General features: G+C 37.6%; 1 protein-coding gene across 2 annotated transcripts in view; it reads left to right on the top strand.

The window, feature by feature from the left end:
- LOC117661220 (dimethylaniline monooxygenase [N-oxide-forming] 4-like) overlaps positions 1 to 19,697 on the top strand; it is a 46,447-nt gene that overhangs the window by 2,163 nt on the left and 24,587 nt on the right. The window contains exons 2-7 of one of the 2 annotated variants that reach the window (XM_034409837.3): positions 1,243 to 1,450; positions 5,002 to 5,190; positions 5,778 to 5,940; positions 11,937 to 12,079; positions 15,371 to 15,570; positions 16,973 to 17,325. In XM_034409837.3, the coding sequence (XP_034265728.2) occupies positions 1,319 to 1,450; positions 5,002 to 5,190; positions 5,778 to 5,940; positions 11,937 to 12,079; positions 15,371 to 15,570; positions 16,973 to 17,325 (1,180 nt within the window). In that variant the 5' untranslated portion in view covers positions 1,243 to 1,318. The remainder of the gene's footprint in view (positions 1 to 1,242; positions 1,451 to 5,001; positions 5,191 to 5,777; positions 5,941 to 11,936; positions 12,080 to 15,370; positions 15,571 to 16,972; positions 17,326 to 19,697) is intronic. The other variant, XM_034409836.3, reaches the window with a different exon arrangement.

Below are 19,697 nucleotides of genomic sequence, written 5' to 3'. Positions count from 1 at the left end.
CTATATTACCAGCAACTGTCTGCTAATGCTAAATGGCTTTTAACCCTTCTTGGATGGAGCTTTGCTCACCCCAATACAAAAAAGATATTGAGACTTTGGAAAGAGTTCAGAGAAGAGCGACAAAAATGATTAGGGGCCTAAAACATATGAAGAACAATTGCAGGAACTGGGTATAGTCTAGTGAAAACAAGGAGCATGGGTGACATGATAGTAGTATTCTCATACTTGAACAGTTGCCATAAGGGAGGGCCAACTTATTTACCAAAACACCTGAAGACAGGAAAAGTAACAATGGATGGAAACTAAGCAAGAAAAGAGACAACCTAGAACTAAGGAGAAAATTCCCAAGAGTGAGAACAATTAACCAATGGAACAAATTGCCTTCAGAAATTGTGGGTGCCCCATTAATGGAAGCTTTTAAGAACAGAGTGGACAACCATCTTATCAGAAATAGTATAGGTCTCCTACGAGAGCAGGGATTAGACTAGATGACCTCTGAGGTCCCTTCCAACTCTATTATTGTTACATCATGTGATGAAGCTAGTTCCTGTTACTCTTGGTCACCTTTTGAGTTTCTCTGTGGTAGTTCTGACAAACTACATTCATTGCTATTGACCCTGCTTTTACTGTGGAGTTTCACCTTTGCTACAGCTCCACCTCCTCTAGAAATAAAGAAATAAAACTGCCATGGTAAGGCAAAATACCAACTATATTATGGAGTTTGGCAAGTTGTGCCAAAACAGCAAGTGTTGACTTATTCACCACTTAAACCAGTGGTATAAATAAATATAGTATGACCTGGCAATGAAACCACTTTCATTAACTTGATTTAAAATGCTATATTGTAGCACAATTCACTTTTTTAAATTTTTACTTTCCTTTTTTCATAACTGAGCACCCCCACCCCACAACCAATAGAATCTGGAGTCCCTGTATTCTCCATATTTATTTTTACCATTATTATGAGTATCTCTGACACTGCATAGATTGAAGAATGTTGTTTAGGAATGGTGAGTATTAACAAAGCTCTAGTGTTAAAAGAGGCAAGAGGGCCTCCCTGAGAAAAGAACAGTAATTTGCATTCCAATATACAATATAAACAGTGCTTGAATTTACCAGATATTTACTGGCAAAGATGTATACTTAAGGGAAGAGAAAAATGCTTCCTGCTTATGAAACTTCACAAGGAAATAATAAAAGTATTGCTACAGAATTATAACCTTTGCACTTTGTGTCCAACAGATAGTAGTGTGTTAATTAATACCAGTGCAACTTTCTAGCTGCCTCTTCAGAAAAGCCTCTATCCTGACACCAAGGTATGGAACGAAAAGTGGCCATTATTGGGGCAGGAGTGAGTGGGCTGGCCTCTATCAAGTGTTGCCTAGAGGAAGGACTGGAACCTACCTGCTTTGAAAAAAATGATGTCATTGGAGGACTTTGGCAATTCACAGTGAGTAGCACTAATTCAAATTTAAAATTCTGGGGGAAAAAAACCCTATCAAATTGTAGTAATTCTACAAGCAACAACAGAGAAGAACTTTACTTGAATCCAAAGATTCTGGAGTTTGGGATTTTTTTCTCTATGTTGTGAGGTCTCTTTTGCTTGTGCCATCAAAGAAAATTTGGGGCCATTAAACTAAAATACAGGTAATCCTTGACTTACAACAGTTCATTTAGTGACGTTCAAAATTACAATGGCATTGAAAAATGCAACTTATGACCTTTTTTCATAGTTACAACCTTTGTAGCATCCCCATGATCATGTGATCAAAATTCAGATGCTTGGCAACTGGTTCATATTTATGACGGTTGCTGTGCCCCAGGATTATATGATCACCTTTTGTGACCTTTTGTCAAGCAAAGTCAATGGGAAAGCCACGTTCACTTAACAACCAGTTACTAACTTATCAAGTGCAGTGATTCTCTTAACAACTCAAAGTGGTAAAATGGGGCAAAACTTAACAAATGTCTCACTTAACAACATAAATTTTGAGGTCAATTGAGGTCGTAAATTGAGGACTACCTATAACTGTTTTGCCCTCCAGAGATTATGTTGCAATCATTAAAGTATTTTTTAAAACAACACCCATGAAATAATAGGAAGATTCTATAGACCAAAAAGAAAGCAAGAGATAATCTTGCTCTGAGCAACTATAAGCTGCTGTTGTTAAGTTATAAGATAACTTGACTGTGGAGGAAATATATATACAAGAAGCAATATCTAACTACTGACACTGATGTCAGAAGGGTCCAAGGGTAGTACCAAGACAGGCAGACTAAAGAAAAGGAAAATAATTAAAAGATGAAGCTACGGGAGGTACGGAGACAAAAGATGGAGGAAGCATTATAAGCAACTCTTTGAGAAAGCTGCCCTGCTGCCAAATGCAATCAAGATTTCTATATGTCTTTCTTGGATGGGAAGTAAAACATATGAACCTTGTCCAAAAAGCAGATATCTATCACTTCCACCTGGAGACTGGCCCAGTCCTGCCAGTTCAACCAGAGAAGAAAATAATAAATGGTCCAGCCCTTCGGGAGATTCTCATCCCTACAGGCAGTTTGCCATGGATTTTGTTTACCTCAGTAATCACAAGTTCAGAGGCAGCAGTCAGAGATTGTGGGGCTCTTAGTGGGAGGGTTCAAGTGAAAGCTGGTTGAGAAGCTGACTATTTCCAAAGTTGGCAGGGAGATAAAAACCCTGAATTTCCTACAGGCAGTCTGTAAAAAATTAGGAGACCTTTAATTAAGCATTGTTGAGAAACAATGAGAAAAACTGCTCTTCATATTGATAATTCCCATAGACTTTAGCACCTTCATATACTAAGATTTGTTCATATGTGGGTTGGACATATAAAAAATTAAATTAAAATTAAAAAATAATTAATTAATTAAAAAAACAAAAACATCCAAAAGGCAGATTAAATGGACCACTAGGTCTTTTTCGGCTGTCTGTTTTCTTGTTTCTATAATGAAGTTCAGATTATACGCATTTAAGTGGTTGTATACACATTGACTTCACCACATAGCTGTTTTTTGATAAATTGAGTGCCACACACATATGAAGCTATACATGTACAATATATATCCTCAGATGATGGTGCATAAGTAGGAGGTGTTAAACCTTCCTACTATCATATTTTACTAGCATAGCTTAGATATATTAAAACTCCTTGGTAACCTTTCCTGTTTGATGAAAGACAAAGAAACCAGGCATTCTCTGCTTTCAGAGAAGCCAGATATTCCCAGGATTAATTACATAGACTCCAATGCTCATCCCCAAACTACCTCATTCTGGGAATCACTAAAATGACATTCTCAACACATTTTCACAGATAGGAAGCATGTCTACAGATATCAGTGTGTCACAGATACCATGTTTGTGTTCTCAAGTCTCCCTGCAGCAAAAAGTGTCCTTTGGAATGATGAACACACAAACACATGTCTAATTAAAATTTGATTGTAGAACAGGGGTGTCAAACTCAATTTCATTGAGGTCCGCATTAGGGTTGTGTTTGACCTCCGGGGTCTAGGGTGGGTGTGGCTAGGGTGGGCCAGCTCGATGTCATTCATGTCGGGGACACCTGTGGTTGCCCAAGTGCTCTGCCAGTGAAAACGGGCTTCCAAGCTCTGTTTTTGGCTGCCATGGCCTCGTGCAAACCTCTGCCAGTGAAAATGGAGCTTGGGAGGGCCGCATGCTCCCAAGCTCCGTTTTCGCTGGCAGAAGCACCACGGGCTGGTCCTTTGCTGTTTCCAGGACAGCCCTGCAGGCCAGATCTGGCCCCTGGGCCTTGAGTTTGACACCCCTGATCTAAAATAACCTGAATGGTTCCAATGAAAAAACAGAGCAACTTTGGCCTCCTTAACGGGCTCTTGCTAGAATACAGAAGCTGATCTCAATCCAGTTTCTCAGGGATATATTCACTTAGAGAGTTTGTAAATGAAAAATACATAGGCTTTTCATGTTGTTCCTTGAATTATTTATGATATAGCATAGTGGAGCTCAGGTGGGCTGCAAGCTCCATTTTCTCTGGCAGAGGATTGCAGGATGCTGTGGCAGCCAAAAATGGAGTTCAGGAGCCTGTTTTCACTGGCAGAAGCACCACGGGCCAGTCCTTTGCTGTTTCCAGGGTGGACCTGTGGGCCAGATCTAAAAAGAGCCTTGGTACTACAGGGGTTTAAGGCACCCTGTTATTAAGCTTATTAAGACCAGCTGCCTGCAATTACTGCAGGGTTCGAATCTCGCCAAGGCTCAAGGTTGACTCAGCCTTCCATCCTTTCTAAGGTAGGTGAAATGAGGACCCAGTTTGTGGGGGCAATAAGCTGACTTTGTATAAATATACAAAAGGATGAAGGCTATTGCTGAGCACATTGTAAGCCGCCCTGAGTCTTCGGAGAAGGGCGGCATATAAATCAAATTTAAAAAAAAAAAAAAAAGTACCCCACGGGCTGGATCTAGCCCCTGGGCCTTGTGTTTGACACCCCTGTTGTAGAATAAGATGAAAATGTAATGTTGTTTTATTTATTTCTTTAATATTTACATTTATATACTACTCATTTTGTTGTCCAAAGCTGAACAGCTAAGATCATTAAAATAAAGGTAGCTATATATCAGTGGTCAGCAGAATTAAATAAAACCAGATTTATCCAGAGGTGAAATTCATGTACCTTCCCTATTGGTTTGCAAATGTGTGCGCACTGCGCATGTGCTTGCTTTGCTCCCATGCGTCATCTGCACATGCGCAAAGCATTCTGTGCATGCACAGAGGCTTAAAATGTCACAAAAAGTGACATCATGACATCTGCATGGTTGGGTGGAGCGTCCCACAGCCGCTGCTACAGGTTCGCCTGAGCTGGATAGATCCGGCTGAATTTCACCCCTGGATTTATTCCATGGCTAAAGCAGATTACATATAAATAGTAGGTTGCATTGCAAAGCACTTTCAAAAATGATTTTTAAAGGCTCATAAACATTTTACTATATTATATACAACCATTGTACAGGACATTCCTGAAAAGGGAAGGACCAATGTATACAGATCTGTGGTGAGCAATACATCCAAGGAAATGACCTGCTTCAGTGACTTCCCATTTCCAGAAAGCTGTCCTAACTACCTACATCACTCCTTAGTCCTGGAGTACCTCAAGGATTATGCTAAACATTTTCACCTTCTGGACTGCATTCAGTTTAAGGTGAGGGGGGAGTAGATATTTCTGCAATTCGGAATAGGAAAGGACTGTAAATTTTAAGTGAAATTTCAACCATTATGGTATGTTAAAAATATAGAATTCCACTACATTATTCCATAGAACCATAGAATCATATGGCTGGAAGGGATCTGTTTTAACATCTAAGCAGCTGCCTCTGGAAAGCTTTTTGCAGTCTGCCTCCTACTCGTATACAGTATTTATTTATTAGAATTTTATTCCATTGTTATACCCAGAAATATAGTGTTTCTGATCATGTGTACAACACTCTTTGAGTGGGTTATACCACATCTTGTAAAAACCTGGTGTTTACACTTTAGATTGGCTTAGATAGAAAAGGGGACACACAGCCCCTGCTAGATATGGATAGCAGTGAGAGATTTATTACTAAACCAAAAATTTCCTCTGAGTGCTTAATGCTCTTATTAACTGTTATGCCTTTTGAGTAGTTCTATCCTTTTATCTAGTAATCCTCAAAAATCTCAACAGAACACAAAATAACAGCAAAATTGGAGATGTTATCACTCTATAATGATGCCGAGTTGTTTTCATTTGTTTGGGGGTTATACAAGACTACAGTATACAGCATCAGAAAACATCCAGATTTCACAACTACTGGACAATGGGTGGTCTACACAGAGACTAACGGAAAACAGGCATCAACTGTCTTTGACGCAGTTATGATTTGCAGTGGCCATTATACAGAAGTTAATCTACCCTTAGATTCTTTTCCTGGTGAGTTTTGCTTAATACAAATAAGCTAATGTGATTATGGTTCCAGCTATTTAAAAAAAATGGTCTTGCTGTTTTATAATACCAGGTTGATTCAAAATAAAATAGATAATCCATGATTTGATCATGGGTGAAAAAGCCAAATGCATTCTTTGGGGGAGGGGATGACAAAAATGACCTTAAAATAGTACAGGACACATGCAGGTAACTTCTAAGATTAACAAAGGTAACATGCATGTTGGTCTACCTTTGTGTCTAGTCTAGAAACTTCAGTTTCTGTAAAAATCAAGAGCCAAACTGGTTTGGGGATAAATGCAAACAGCCCGTATCATATGGGTGCTCAAATTATTGCACCAGCTGCTTGTTCATTTCCTGTCAAAATGCTGGTTGTAAGTACTACAAAACTTTGGTCCAGGTTGGTTGAGAGAATGTTTCTTTCTATAGGAACTTCTACAGTTGCCGAGAGCAGTGATGACATTTACCTACAAGGGGTTGATCTGGCATTGACTCAGGTCAAGCCTTCTTGGCTGACACTTCAATTCTGTGGAATGTTTTTCCTGCAGAGTTCAGGGTCCTGATGTTTCCATTAACTTTTTAAAAAAGTCCTTAAAACACATTTTGGTTTATAACTGTTGTTTAATTGTTAATTATTGATTTTACTTGCCTAACTTGTCTTCTGGCTTTTAATTGTTACTGAGACTTCAGTGGCCAGCTATACACCAACTTAAAATAATAATACAGGCAGTCCTCAACTTATAACACTTCATTGAGTTTACAATGGCACTAAAAAAAGTGACTTATGACAGTTTTTCACAGTTATAACCTTTCCCCTCAATAAAAATTCAGATGCTTGGCAACTGGTTCATATTTATAACCATTGTTGTATCCCAAGGTCATGTGACCACCTTTTGTGACCTACTGAAAAGCATAGTCAATGTGGAAAACCACTTAACAACCAGATTACTAATTTATCAACTGCAGTAATTCACTTAACAACTGTGGCAAGAAAGGTCGTAAAATGGGGCAAAACTCACTTAACAAATGTCTCACTTAACAACAGAAATTTGGGGTTCAATCAATCAGAATAGAGCTGGAAGGGAACTTGGGAGGTCTTCCAATTCAACCCCCTGCTCAAGCAGGAGACCCTGGCCTATACCATTTCAGATAGGTGGCTATCCAGTCTTTTCTTAAAAACCTCCAGTTATGAAGAACCCACAACTTCTGAAGGCAAGCTATTCCACTAGTAGTTAATTGACCTCACTGTTAGGAAGTTTCTCCTTAATTCCAGGTTGCTTCTCTCCTTGATTGGTTTCCATTCATTGTTTCTTGTCCTGAACTCTGGTGCTTTGGAAAATAAGTTGACCCCCTCTTCTTTGTGGTAGCCCCTCAAATACTGGAATACTGCTATCATGTCATCCCTAGTTCTTCTTTTCTCTAGAAATTCAATTCTTGCAACCATTCTTCATAGGTTTTTGTTTCCAGGCCCTTAATTATCTTAGTTGCGCTTCTCTCCACTTTTTCCAAAGTCTCAACATCTTTTTTGTAATGTGGTGACCAAAACTAGATGCAATATTCCAGGTATGATTTTACTAAGGATTTATAAAGTGATACTAATACTTCACATGATTTTGATTCTGTGCCTCTGTTTATACCATCAAGGATAGTATTAGCTTTTTTGGCTGTTGCCGCATACTGCTGACTCATGCTTAAGTGATTGTCCACTAGGATTCCAAGATCCTTCTCACAGTTAGTGTTTTTGAGCCAGGTTTCACCTCATCTGTATTTATACCTTTGGTTTTTCCTGCTTTTCTCCACATTGAATTTCATGTTGTTAGATAAGGACCATTGTTCAAGTCTGTCAAGATCTTTTTGGATCCTGAGCTTGTCTTCTGGGGTGTTGGCTATTCCTGTCAGCTTAGTGTCATCTGCAAATTTGAAGAGTTCCCCTCCTATTCCTGGATCTAAGTCATTTATGAAGATATTGAAGAGTACTGGCCTAATACCGAACCTACTGGTACCCCATTGCTTACTTCCCTTCATATAGATGTGGTACCATTAAGGACTATTCATTGAGTATGGTTTGTCAGTAACCATTTTTGGGGCTATCCTGGATCACACTAAAATCACCTTTCTAGTCTTGGCATGTATAATTTGAATAATAAATAGCCAGTGGGGAAAGATGCAGTGTTATGGGGTCTGGGGGAAAAGCAATTTTATTACATTTACTTGTAGTGTAATTTACATTACAGAAATATGAGAATTGCTGTCCTCCACATGTGCTTGCTTATTTTCAATGGGAAGAATGATTCCAAAAGAAGATTTTTCTCCCATGAAGAACAGCAGATCCAGAAAGCAGAGAGGCAATTATAATGGGAATTACAGTAGGGATAAAGACCTAAAGCCACCTTATCTCACCTGTTGTCTTAGTCAACCCCATTTCTACCCATGGTAGCTATTATGTTCTCAAAATTACACAATTCCTGTCATATCTTTTTGGATTTCAATATTTTCATTCATGAGAGATGAATCATTACAATCACTACTTGAGGCAGAAGAATTAAATGGTATTAGAGACAATGAAACAAGTTTCCCTGTTACATGGAAAGAAAACAGAAGGAAATCAGTTCCATTTACAGTTGAATAAATCTGATAATGTCAGAGCTTCAGCAGACCAGGACTAATTTAGTCCAGCATAATATTGCCAGTAGACCAGTAGTGGGTTTCAAATCCTGTCGCTACTGGTTCGCTTGTCAGCGTGCATGCGCTTGCACTCATGCGATACTTCTGGGCAGGTGGGTGGAGCTTGCCGCTGCCGCCACTACCAGTTCACCTGATCTGGGGTGAATGGGTAGCAACCCACCACTGCAGTAGATCCAACCAAGTGCTTCTAAAAAACTCATGTAGAATATCAAGGGAATCAATATAGAAAAGGACATTTTAAGGTGTTGCAGAGAAGTACTATATTTGCACTCACAGATGCTTTTTTTTAAAGAGGAATTTATCAATTTATTTAAGATATTTAAAGAATCAACCATAAACATAGCATTCAAATATGTATTGGTTTTGAAGCAAAATTATTTACACAACTCTTAGTATTCTCTTTCATCTTAGATCTTTTGGAATGTTTTTATTGACTAAACTGGATATTTTCCTAGAAAAAATAATCCCCAAGTATTTAATAGCTTCTAGATAATACAAAAACCCTAATTTGTTTCTTTTTCTCCTTTGAACCTTCTCTCTCTCTCTCTCTCTCTCTCTCTCTCTCTCTCTCTCTCTCTCTCTCTCTATATATATATATATATATATATATATATATATATATATATATATATATATATATATATATATAAAATTATTTTTTATATATATAAAATTATTTTATAAACACGCATACATACAATATATAATCAATCAGTGTATCATCTAAATACATCTTTTTTCCTGATATCATTTCATTTGTTGTAACATTTTCCCCACATTTATCAACAATTTTGTCCCAACCCGACCCTCCCCCCCTCCCCACCCACCCCCACCCCCAACTTCCCAGAGCAAAAACAGGGTATAACATTTAACAAGCAAAAGCTAAAATATACTAACCTACTATAAAGTTTAAAACTCCCTCACGCTCTTTAACTCCTCTTTTGCAAATTCATCAACCTCCCTTTTGTAAATTCTCAAAATCAGTTAGATTAAATTCTTTCTTCCTGAATATAAGAGCCTTTTTCTTGGTATGTAATCCAATAGCTTTAACAATATTACAAGCATTAACAAACATTGATAAATTTCATTTTCATCCCTCAAACACCTTTCTTTTTCAACATTGCTCCCTAATAAGATTCTAAATTAAACATTTATCCTCTTTATTCCTTCATAAATTATCAATTTCTAACTATTCAGCATTAAAAATTCTAAATTAAACATTTTAAAACTTTAAACATTTTATCACCTATACCTTTTAAAATAATATAATCTTATATTAAACATTTTAAAAAACCTCTTAATACATACAATAAGACATTCTCAGTTCATTCCTCAAAAATATAAATTTCAAAACCTTCAGGAAACTATCCCTTAAATTTTTAATTAACCATTTCTATATTTTTTCCAGTCCTTCTTCCTCAATCAACATTGCTCCCTAATAAAGTTCCAAATTAGACATTTATCCTCTTTAATCCTTCATAAAATTAAACATTTAATCTCATATACCTTCTTAAAATACTATAATCTCATGTTAAACATTTTAGAAATCTCTTAATACATCAATAGGACATTAAGTCATTTCTCAAAATATAAATTTCAAACCCTTCAGAAAGGTGTCCCTCAAATTTTTAATTAGCCATTTTAATACCTCGATAACTCTTTAAAAGCTATCATTTTTATCTTGATAACTCTTAAGAAGCTATCATTTTTATATCCAGAACCAATTGTAATAACCCACTTCCTTTATATTATTATCTTAGAATAAACTTTAAAAATACAAATTTAATTAAGCCTCTCAACCTATTGCCCAAATGCTCCCCAAAAAAGATTAATCTTCAATTCTTCCCTTCTTTCTCTATTTTTTCCAGTCCTTTTTCTTCGATAATTCTTTCTTCTTCAGCATTGCTCCTCCTCCTGCTTTTATTTTCGAGAATTTTAAAATTTGGATTTGAGGTTGATGTCTGTTTGAAAGTTTTTGTCTTCTTAAAGTTATTTCATTTAATTTGAAACCCCCATAAATCTCTCTCAAGTCCTCCTGATTAAACTCTTCCAGATTCCTTTGCTTTCCCCTCTTGGTCTGGAAAGCATCCTTTTTGTCCAAAGTCACATTAAACTGAATTTCTGCCCCATCTTGTTCCAACAGCTCACTACTGTCTAACAAGCCTTGAAATGATACTATATTCTCCTTTGTCTCCATGTTTTGAGTCAAAACAGTTTCTTCTTCCTGAGACCTTTCATCAAAAAAACCTTTAAGACTTTCCAGTAAAGCAGTGGTTTGTGACTCAAAAATTTCATGTATTATAGCTCTTATTTGTGTATTTGCTGGTGTGTGTAATAATAGTCCTTCAGCACTTTCAAAGGTGCCAGCCATTTTCTTTTTTTTTTCAAAGTCCAATTATTTTTAAATTTGTTCAGCTATCAGGTCAATAAATCCAATAATTTTCCACACAATTTAGAAGTATAGAGTAGTTAAGATCAATACCATAGTCTTTTTCATTTCACTAGCACTTTAAATCTTTTTCTTGCCACGTTTACAATATTGCAGCTTTAACGATCACTTTCACTTGTAACTTTCATTTTAAACGCCCTTAAGCGCCATCTTTTTTCCTTTTTCTTTTAAACGGAGTTAAAGTTTAATACTTGCATTTCCTGTTCTCCTGATTTGCTCTGCCAGCATCCAGATTCGAATTTTCTCATAATCCTTAAAATTGCGCTGCTGGTGTCGCGACCCCTTGTTCTGCTTAAAGCAGAATTGTCCCGGATCCAGAGCACTGAAGGGCTTTCAGGGAGCTCTCACCCTGCAAACCCCAGGCTTAAAAAAAAAAAGCCTGGGGGTCTAGGGGAGCTCTACCCAGACCCTTCTGCTCTTCTCTCCCCCTTTTTCCCTGGGGGAGAGTTTTGAGCTGCTAGAACAGCTGATTTTCACTGTTCTAGCGGCAAACGGAATCACGGGGCTGGAGCTCCTGAAGGAGTGTCCATTCAGGGAATGCGGAGCCACCGGACCTCCACTCACAGATGCTTTGAAGCCCATTTGAGAGGATTAAATCCAAAGTTTTGGGCAGCCATTTTGCATACAATTAAAAAATGGGGCCATGTCGCCGCCTCTTGCTATGGTACAGTATTTCCCCTAACTTTCTTGGCAGATAGCCTCTGATATATATAAAAATCAATACTGTAAAGTTTAATAAAGAACCTTTGGCACTGTATTGAGTAGCTGGTAATAATGGAAAAAAACCTGTTTTATTGTCAGGGAGAAATATCTCATGAAACATGACATTGTCTTCTCTGTCATTTTACAGGATTTGAAAACTTTAAAGGTCAATACATGCATAGCTGGGAATACAGAGATCCAAAAGGGTTGGAGGGTAAAAAAGTTCTGATACTTGGTGCTGGGAACACTGGAGGCGATGTTGCCGTGGAAGTGAGTCGCACAGCTGCCAAGGTATTGTTTGCTGAATCAATGACTGCTATGCTTCTACTCTCCAGTAGGAATAAGTGGTCATCTTGGAGTCGTCGTCGTCATCATCATCACACAATATCAATTTTAAAAGAGCAGAGTCAGAAGCAGTGAATCATGGTTTTGTCATATCTTTAGTGCAAAGACAGGGCCTACTTGGTGCTCTTTCACTCTTTCTTTCATGAGGAGTCATATGCTAAGTGCATGGCAAATAAACATTAAGTACAACTTTTATTACTACAATATTTTCTTCTGAGTCGCTGACTCTGACTGGCATAGCTATTTCAACAAAGCTGGTCTAAGCACATGCATCTCCTGAAAGCTTCCATTTTATCTGTTTTAATGGTGTTACTTTAGTTGTTTTCTATTTTCTCCAAGTATAGGTCTAAAGGCTTTGTTCAGAAAACTATTTCTGGGTCGCTAACAAAAAGTCTGGTGGTTGATAGACATCACCAAAATGTTCCTGTTTTAAGACAACATAATGATGCAATCAAATGTTCCTTGACTACAGGTATTCCTTGATTTACAACCAGTGGTGGGATTCAATTTTTTTAACAACTGGTTCTGTGGGCGTGGCTTAGTTGGGGGGGGTGGCTTGGTGGTCATGTGACTGGGTAGGTGTGGCTAACTGGTCATGTGACCGGTGAGCGTGGCTATCTGCATAGGGATTATAGAGGGCTGAAAAAAGTCATTTCTGACTGGTCCTCGCACTTTTGACCGGTCCTCGCACTTATGACCATCCTCACATTTATGCCTGTTGCGGCATTCTTAACAACCGTGTCACTCATTTCACAACTGCTTCTCTTCATCATGGTGACAAGATAGGGCAAAAACGTAAAATGTGAGGACAGTCGTAAATTTGAGGACTGGTCAAAAGTGCGAGGACCAGTCAAAAATAACTTTTTCAGCCCTCTGAGTAGTCCATATGCACAAAAGGACTACCCAGAGGGCTGAAAGAAGTCATTTCTGACAGGTCCTCGCACTTTTGACCGGTCTTCGCACTTATGACTGGTCATCATTTATGCCCATTGTAGCATTTTTAACAACCGTGTCACTCATTTCACAACTGCTTCTCTTCACCATGGTGACAAGATAGGGCAAAAACGTAAAATGTGAGGACAGTCGTAAGTTTGAGGACTGGTCAAAGTGCGAGGACTAGTCAGAAATAACTTTTTCAGCCCTCTGAGTAATCCATATGCATAAAAGGATACAGCAATAGAGAGGGATGAAGGAAGGGAAGGGAAATTAGAGTAGGAGTGAAGGTAAGAGAGGGAGGAAGAGAGGAGGAGAAGGAGAAAGGAAGAGGAAGTAGGGAGGAGAAGAAGAGGGGGAGGAAGAGAAAGTAAGAAGGAAAGAAAAGAGAGAGGTGGTAGGTTTGAGGAGAAAGATTGCTGTACAATAAAAAAGATGAAAGGGAAGAAAGCCAACCCCAAACAAATATAAAAATATTAAGATAAAGAATGAATTGTTAAACTTTAAAGAATAAAAGAGAACAAATATGAAGAAATAACAATAATTAGAAACACACATACAAACATACAATGTATTTTCTTTGAACAGAGTATTTGGCCGGTTCACAAATTTAAACAGTGTTTAGTCATTTCAATTAAATTTAAAATTTCTATATTTCCTTTTTGCCATATTTATTCCTCATCTATTTTTGTAAAAAACCAATATTACCCTTCATCCTCATCTCTAATCTTAATCAAATTCAATTTTTCCCTTCTATTCTATATTATACCCCTTCCCATTGTCATCTATTTTTATATCCATCCTCACATTCGTTAATTATGTAATATTACAGTTGTTTAATATAAATTCAACATTTTAATATAAATCAATTAGTTATATAACTACCTTTTTGTATATTAATCAATATGAACATAAATATTCCAATTATTTCCATGCAATCCAATTTCTTACAAATCAATTAATTATATTTACCAATAATAATAAACCAAATAATTTCCCCCATATATTCCTCCAAACCACAACTTAACCATTTCTGCTTTCAACACAATATACAATTAATAGTATCTCAATTATTACAATTCCCTAGTTAAATAGAGCTTTTTTTCTTTTGTGTTTTAAAATCTTGAACTCTCCTCTTTTTCCCTAAATTTCCCATTGTTTGCACCTACCTTTTTTGGTGAGCAAAAAGAAAAAGAAATCTCTCCCTGCCTAATTTTCCAACGTTGCAACAACAGCAAAGCCAACAGCCTGCTTTACTTTCTGTTTCGTTTTTCAGCATAGATAGGGGAAAGAAAATCAGCATTCTTTGCAAGCAAGCAGCAGAGCCCTGAACAAAACAGCTGAGAGCAAATCAGCTGAGATTCGGGAGCCGATCTAAGCAAGGGCTAATTAGCCTATGCTGAAGCTCCGCGGGCCAATAACATTACAAAAAAACACCGAACCCTTTGTTAAATTGCTGGCTCGCCCACCCCTCGCCCACCACTATTTATTGGCAATAAATAGTGGTGCGGAGGGGCGGGGCGAGCCAGCAATTTAACAAAGGGTTCGGCCGAACCCCCTAGAACCGGCAGAATCCCACCACTGCTTACAACCATTTGTTTAGTGACCATTCATTTACAATGACATTGAAAAAAGTGACTTATGACCATTTTTCACACTTATGACTATTGCATCATCCCCATGGTCAGGTGATCAGAATTTGGATGCTTGAGAACTGGTTCATATTTATGACGGTTGCAATGTCCTGGGCTCATGTGATCAACTTTTGCAACCTTCTGACAAGCAAAATCAATGGAGAAGCCAGATTCACTTAACAACCATGTTACTAATTTAACAACTGCAGTGATTCATTTAATAACTATAGCAAGAAAGATTGTAAAATGGGACAAAACTCACTTGAGAGCTGTCTTGCTTAACAACAGAAATTTGGTCGTAAGTCGAGAACTACCTGTAATGTATTTCGGAATTATTGCCCCTCTTGCACTGCTTTCTAATTCTTTCTTGAAAATATTGCCAAAAGTTTTTAGCTTGCCATATTCTGTAGCCTCTTATCGGTTATGCATTATTAGGTCATATTATTCTCACATCCTTAGTTGTAAGCCTGATATAATATTGCTCTTCCATACTATGTGCCTCCATTGGATACTGTTTTAATGTTTTTATTTTGAATGTATTAATAATGCTGTCTATCTTACCAAAGGATTTAACCTCCTTTTTGCCTTTTACTGCTAGACTAGATCACTTCCCATTCACCAGTAGTTGGAGAGTTCCTAGGAATGCTCTTTTCAGTTTTTCGCCCCTTAGGTCTTTCTCAGCACCAGAAATGGAGCCTGGGTACTAAGTCGGATGTCAAAAGCCGGCTGGCCTAATGATATGGTCTTCCAAACTCGATTTCTATCCTTCATTCAAGGACTTCTTCCTGTCAGCATTAGGGACAAGTTATTGGCAAAGAAATTCAATCAATGGTTTAACCATAAGAATTATGGATTGATCCCTATTAAAAGGTAATCTCTTTTACTATGCATTACATTGTATTTGCCAAAATGCTGAGCTTAGAAAAGATGAAGTCTGCTAGTAAGTAAAAACTAATTTGCTATTTGCAAGTCTGTTGCCAAAAAATTTTTCCCAGTGCATTGTTAACAAACTTCCCCTCCTCAAGGGAAATATATACTGTTAAAATCGCTAGTTAGACTATTTACTGATTCTTGAGCCTTTTCCCAAAGCGATCTGTGAACTATGTTTCTGGAGAATTCTCAAATCCATATTGGGCAACTTGTTGCTTACGATACACACAATTATTTTTGCTTTCTCAGAAAAACAGATTGTTGAACTGAACACTAGCTCAGTTACAAGAGACATTAAAAGCAGAGTATCATTTGCACATTGATGATTAAAAGAAATGAATTTAGAAATTTTAGAACTGAAGAGATTATACCTATAGGCTCCTGTACCAAATCTATCACCCAGGCTGATTCAGGCTGATCAATTGTTGGAAGAAATGTCCATCTGCGTTCAGTTTCAAGTGGGGAAGAAAGACACTGGAAACAAGGAGACTGCTTGGAAATATGGTTTTTAATCGTGGACAGGAGCACATGGTTTGAGGTCCTGGGGGGAAAAAGGGAAGAGATACTGAGAGTGCCCCAGTTTTATGCCCTCTCTGGGCTTTTGAATTTGAGCTTGTATTCTGATTGGTTGTCAGACTCCCATGGGGCCATGCAGGGGCAACTCTGTAGGCTATCCTGAGTCCCTAATTTGGTTGACTCTTGCTCGGTTATGATGTAATATGAAAGGGCTTTGGGATTCCTATTATAGCTCTGCCTGAAGGAGGTAGATCTTTGTTATGTAGAATAGACTGGCCCAGGCCTTAATGGCCCATTAACAAAGGTGGGGGGCTGGGTTTCTGCCTCCCATTCTGCCCTTTTAATATTTCCTAAAATATCTCATTTTCCTAGGAGAGGGGTGGGTGCTAACTTCCTACACTGTTAACAACTTGATTGCCCATCTGCTGATTAACTAGCCAGACAACTACTTAACTAGGGTCACTTCTCACATCTCATTTGGAGGATAATCTATGCCTAGCCATACTGAAATCTGAGATAAAAATAGGAGGAGAAAGAGATTTCTGTAGCAGTTGATGGCAAGCCAGACTAGGATCAAAATCCTGCTATCTTCTATCTAATTCTACCAATTGAAGAACTAGCCAACATTTGAAATTATTTAATATCCAGGCAAGTAGTTAAGGAAGGTGGTGGAAGTAAAAAGGTATGCTGACATTTTTTTTGTCTGTGCAGTGTGAGTCAATATAAGTCTTTCAGAAGCAAAATAGGGTAGTACCTGAAAATGGACTAGGCTAATGGGGATAGTTGACCTAACAGTGCTTCTTTCTACTTTTGTTCTTTCCATCAGCTCATTGACATATGTCATTATAAATGACGAACTGCCCAGCTGCATCCTCTGTGGTTCAGTGGTTGTAAAGCCAAATGTGAAGAAGTTTACTGAGACTTCTGCCATATTTGAAGATGGAACTGTAGAAGAAAATATAGATGTGGTCATTTTTACTACAGGCTATGCTGCTTCATTTCTCTTCCTGGAAGAATCGGTTCGCAATGTTTGTAAAAGTAGTACATTCCTTTATAAACAAGTATTCCCTCCTCACTTGCAAAAGCCCACACTTGCCTTCATAGGTTTTATATCAGTAACGGGATCTATTCTACCAGCAGTGGAACTTCAGGCTCGATGGGTTACAAGAGTGTTTAATGGTAAGGCTAATCTAAATATGTATATTTCATGTATATTTATATTTCAACTTTAAGTTGCTTTCCAGTTTAATATTAATATTACATTTAATACTAAAATATTCTCATGTTTGTCTGCACCCATGTAAGCTTTAAATTTTATGAAGCCAAAAATCATAGAAATCTCATCACAATGCTACATTGTAATTAAATGGCATATTAGTTTCTAGAATGCCAGCTAAGCATCTGGCCTCTTTATTATGAGATCCATAAAAATACAACTAGGGAGATCTTGCAAATGCAATTTTGGGGCTCATACCTTTCATAAATTCAGCCCTCATTTTCAAGTTGGTCTGAAATATTTAGATACTGCATTATATTATATTGTATTATATGTTATGGTGATTGCTGAGTCCCACAGGGTGGAATATCCCATCTCTTCTGGCCAAAACTTCTGTGTCCTCATAACCTGGTTCCATATCCTGCTCTGATATAGTAGCTTGGAAATTTCTGGGGTTGTTGCCTATCTTCCAAGTAGCATCTAGAAAGGAGACATCTTTCCAGTAACATTAATATGCAAGAAAGATGGGACTCTCACATCACTCAGTACTGTCTTTCTGGCAATTAATAGTCAAAATGAAAAGGTTGAATTTCTATAATCTCATTTCCTGGCTTTGCTGCAAAATAAAGTAGCTACCAGACGATTAAGCTCTTTCCAATTTGAAAGATGACTCAATCTCACAGGAAATGAATACATCAAAAAGAAACAAAGATAACATATAGGCACACTTTTTTTTTTTTAAATGCTTTATTGAGTTTTCTAAAACAAAAAAGAAAATATACAATCTATCTCTCCTTTCGGAGGTGCAGTGTTTATACAATATAGTGAAACAAAAGTTAAAAAAAGACTTCATCCTTAACTATACATTATTTTATACAATACAACTATAATACATGTGCCAAGTCAAATTCTATAGTCATGTTTTCGTCTTATTGTTCAACCAGTGATACCAAATACCCCATACGTCATAATATTTTGAGTTGTCCTCGTTTTTTAACTCACTTGTCAGTTTCGCCATTTCTGCGCACTCTAGGATCTTATTTATTAGAGTTTCTTCTGAGGGCATAAATTTGTTTTTCCAGCATTTTGCAAAAACTAATCTAGCCGCAGTTATAATCTGGATTATCAGTTGGGTTTTGTTGTTATTAAAGCCTTCTTCGGTTATGCCTAGGAGGAAAAGCTCTGGGGCTAGGTCTACCTCCTGTCCCGTTATTTCACAGAGCCAGTGTCAGATTTTGGACCAGAACTTTTTAGTCTCAGGGCAGGTCCACCATAGGTGGTAGAAGGTGCCGACCGTTTTTCCACATTTCCAACATGTGGGAGAGAGATTTGGAAACATCTTGGCTAGCCTCGCTGGGGCTAGATACCACCTGTGTAACAATTTGTAATGATTTTCCCTAAACATTGTCGATTTAGTTATTTTGTAGTTTCTATTCCAAGCTATCTCCCAATCATTAAAATTTAGTCTATGTCCTAGATTTATTTCCCAGATGTTCAGTTGATTTCTTGCTATGGACTCTGCCCTATCTTCATCTAATAGAAAGTTATAGATTTTCGATAACATTTTCTTATCTGTTCCCCAAATAATTTTGTCAAAGTTCCCAAATTTCGCTGCCATACCAAATTTGTCTCTGTCTTTTTGGAATCTTGAGTTGATCTGAAAATAGTTCCACCAATCCAAGTTTAGGCCCTGATCTCTCAATAGATCCAATGATTTAAGTTTCCCTTCTTCATCGAGGATATCCTTGTATGTACCCCATTTGTACTCATCTCTCCTGTTTGGTGCCGCCAACGCTTCCATGATGGAAAGCCAGTTGGGTACTTTCGTATAGATCTTCTGTCTAATTTCGACACACGTGTGAATAAGGGTCTCCCTAATTTTATGTTTATGAAAATAGGATTTTTTCTTGTTCTTTATATCCCAAAGGTAGGAGTGCCATCCTTCTAGAAGGTCATGTCCTTCCAAGGTCAGGGTTCTCCTATCTTGTAACTTGATCCACTCCTTAATCCAGATTATTTTTGCCGCCTTTTGATATAGTTCCCAGTCAGGGAGCCCAAAACCTCCCAAATTCCTTTTCCCTTGGAGTATCTTAAAAGAAATCCGCGATTTCTTGCCCTCCCACAGAAAATTCCTGATATGTTTGTTCAGGTCCAAGAAGAATATTTTATCTAAAGATAACGGAATATTTTGGAATAGGAACAAAATTTTTGGTAGGATATTCATTTTAATCGCTGCAATTTTACCAATCAGAGACAATTTGAGCTTTTTCCATCTTTCAAGATCTTGGTGTGTTTTCTGCAGAAGGGGGATATAGTTATCATCTTTTAATGAGGA

Source organism: Pantherophis guttatus, chromosome 3, assembly GCF_059756535.1.
Source record: "Pantherophis guttatus breed Tessera chromosome 3, ASM5975653v1, whole genome shotgun sequence".
In the NCBI taxonomy this organism is placed as follows: domain Eukaryota; kingdom Metazoa; phylum Chordata; class Lepidosauria; order Squamata; family Colubridae; genus Pantherophis; species Pantherophis guttatus.
This window is presented reverse-complemented; position numbering and strand designations above follow the sequence as displayed.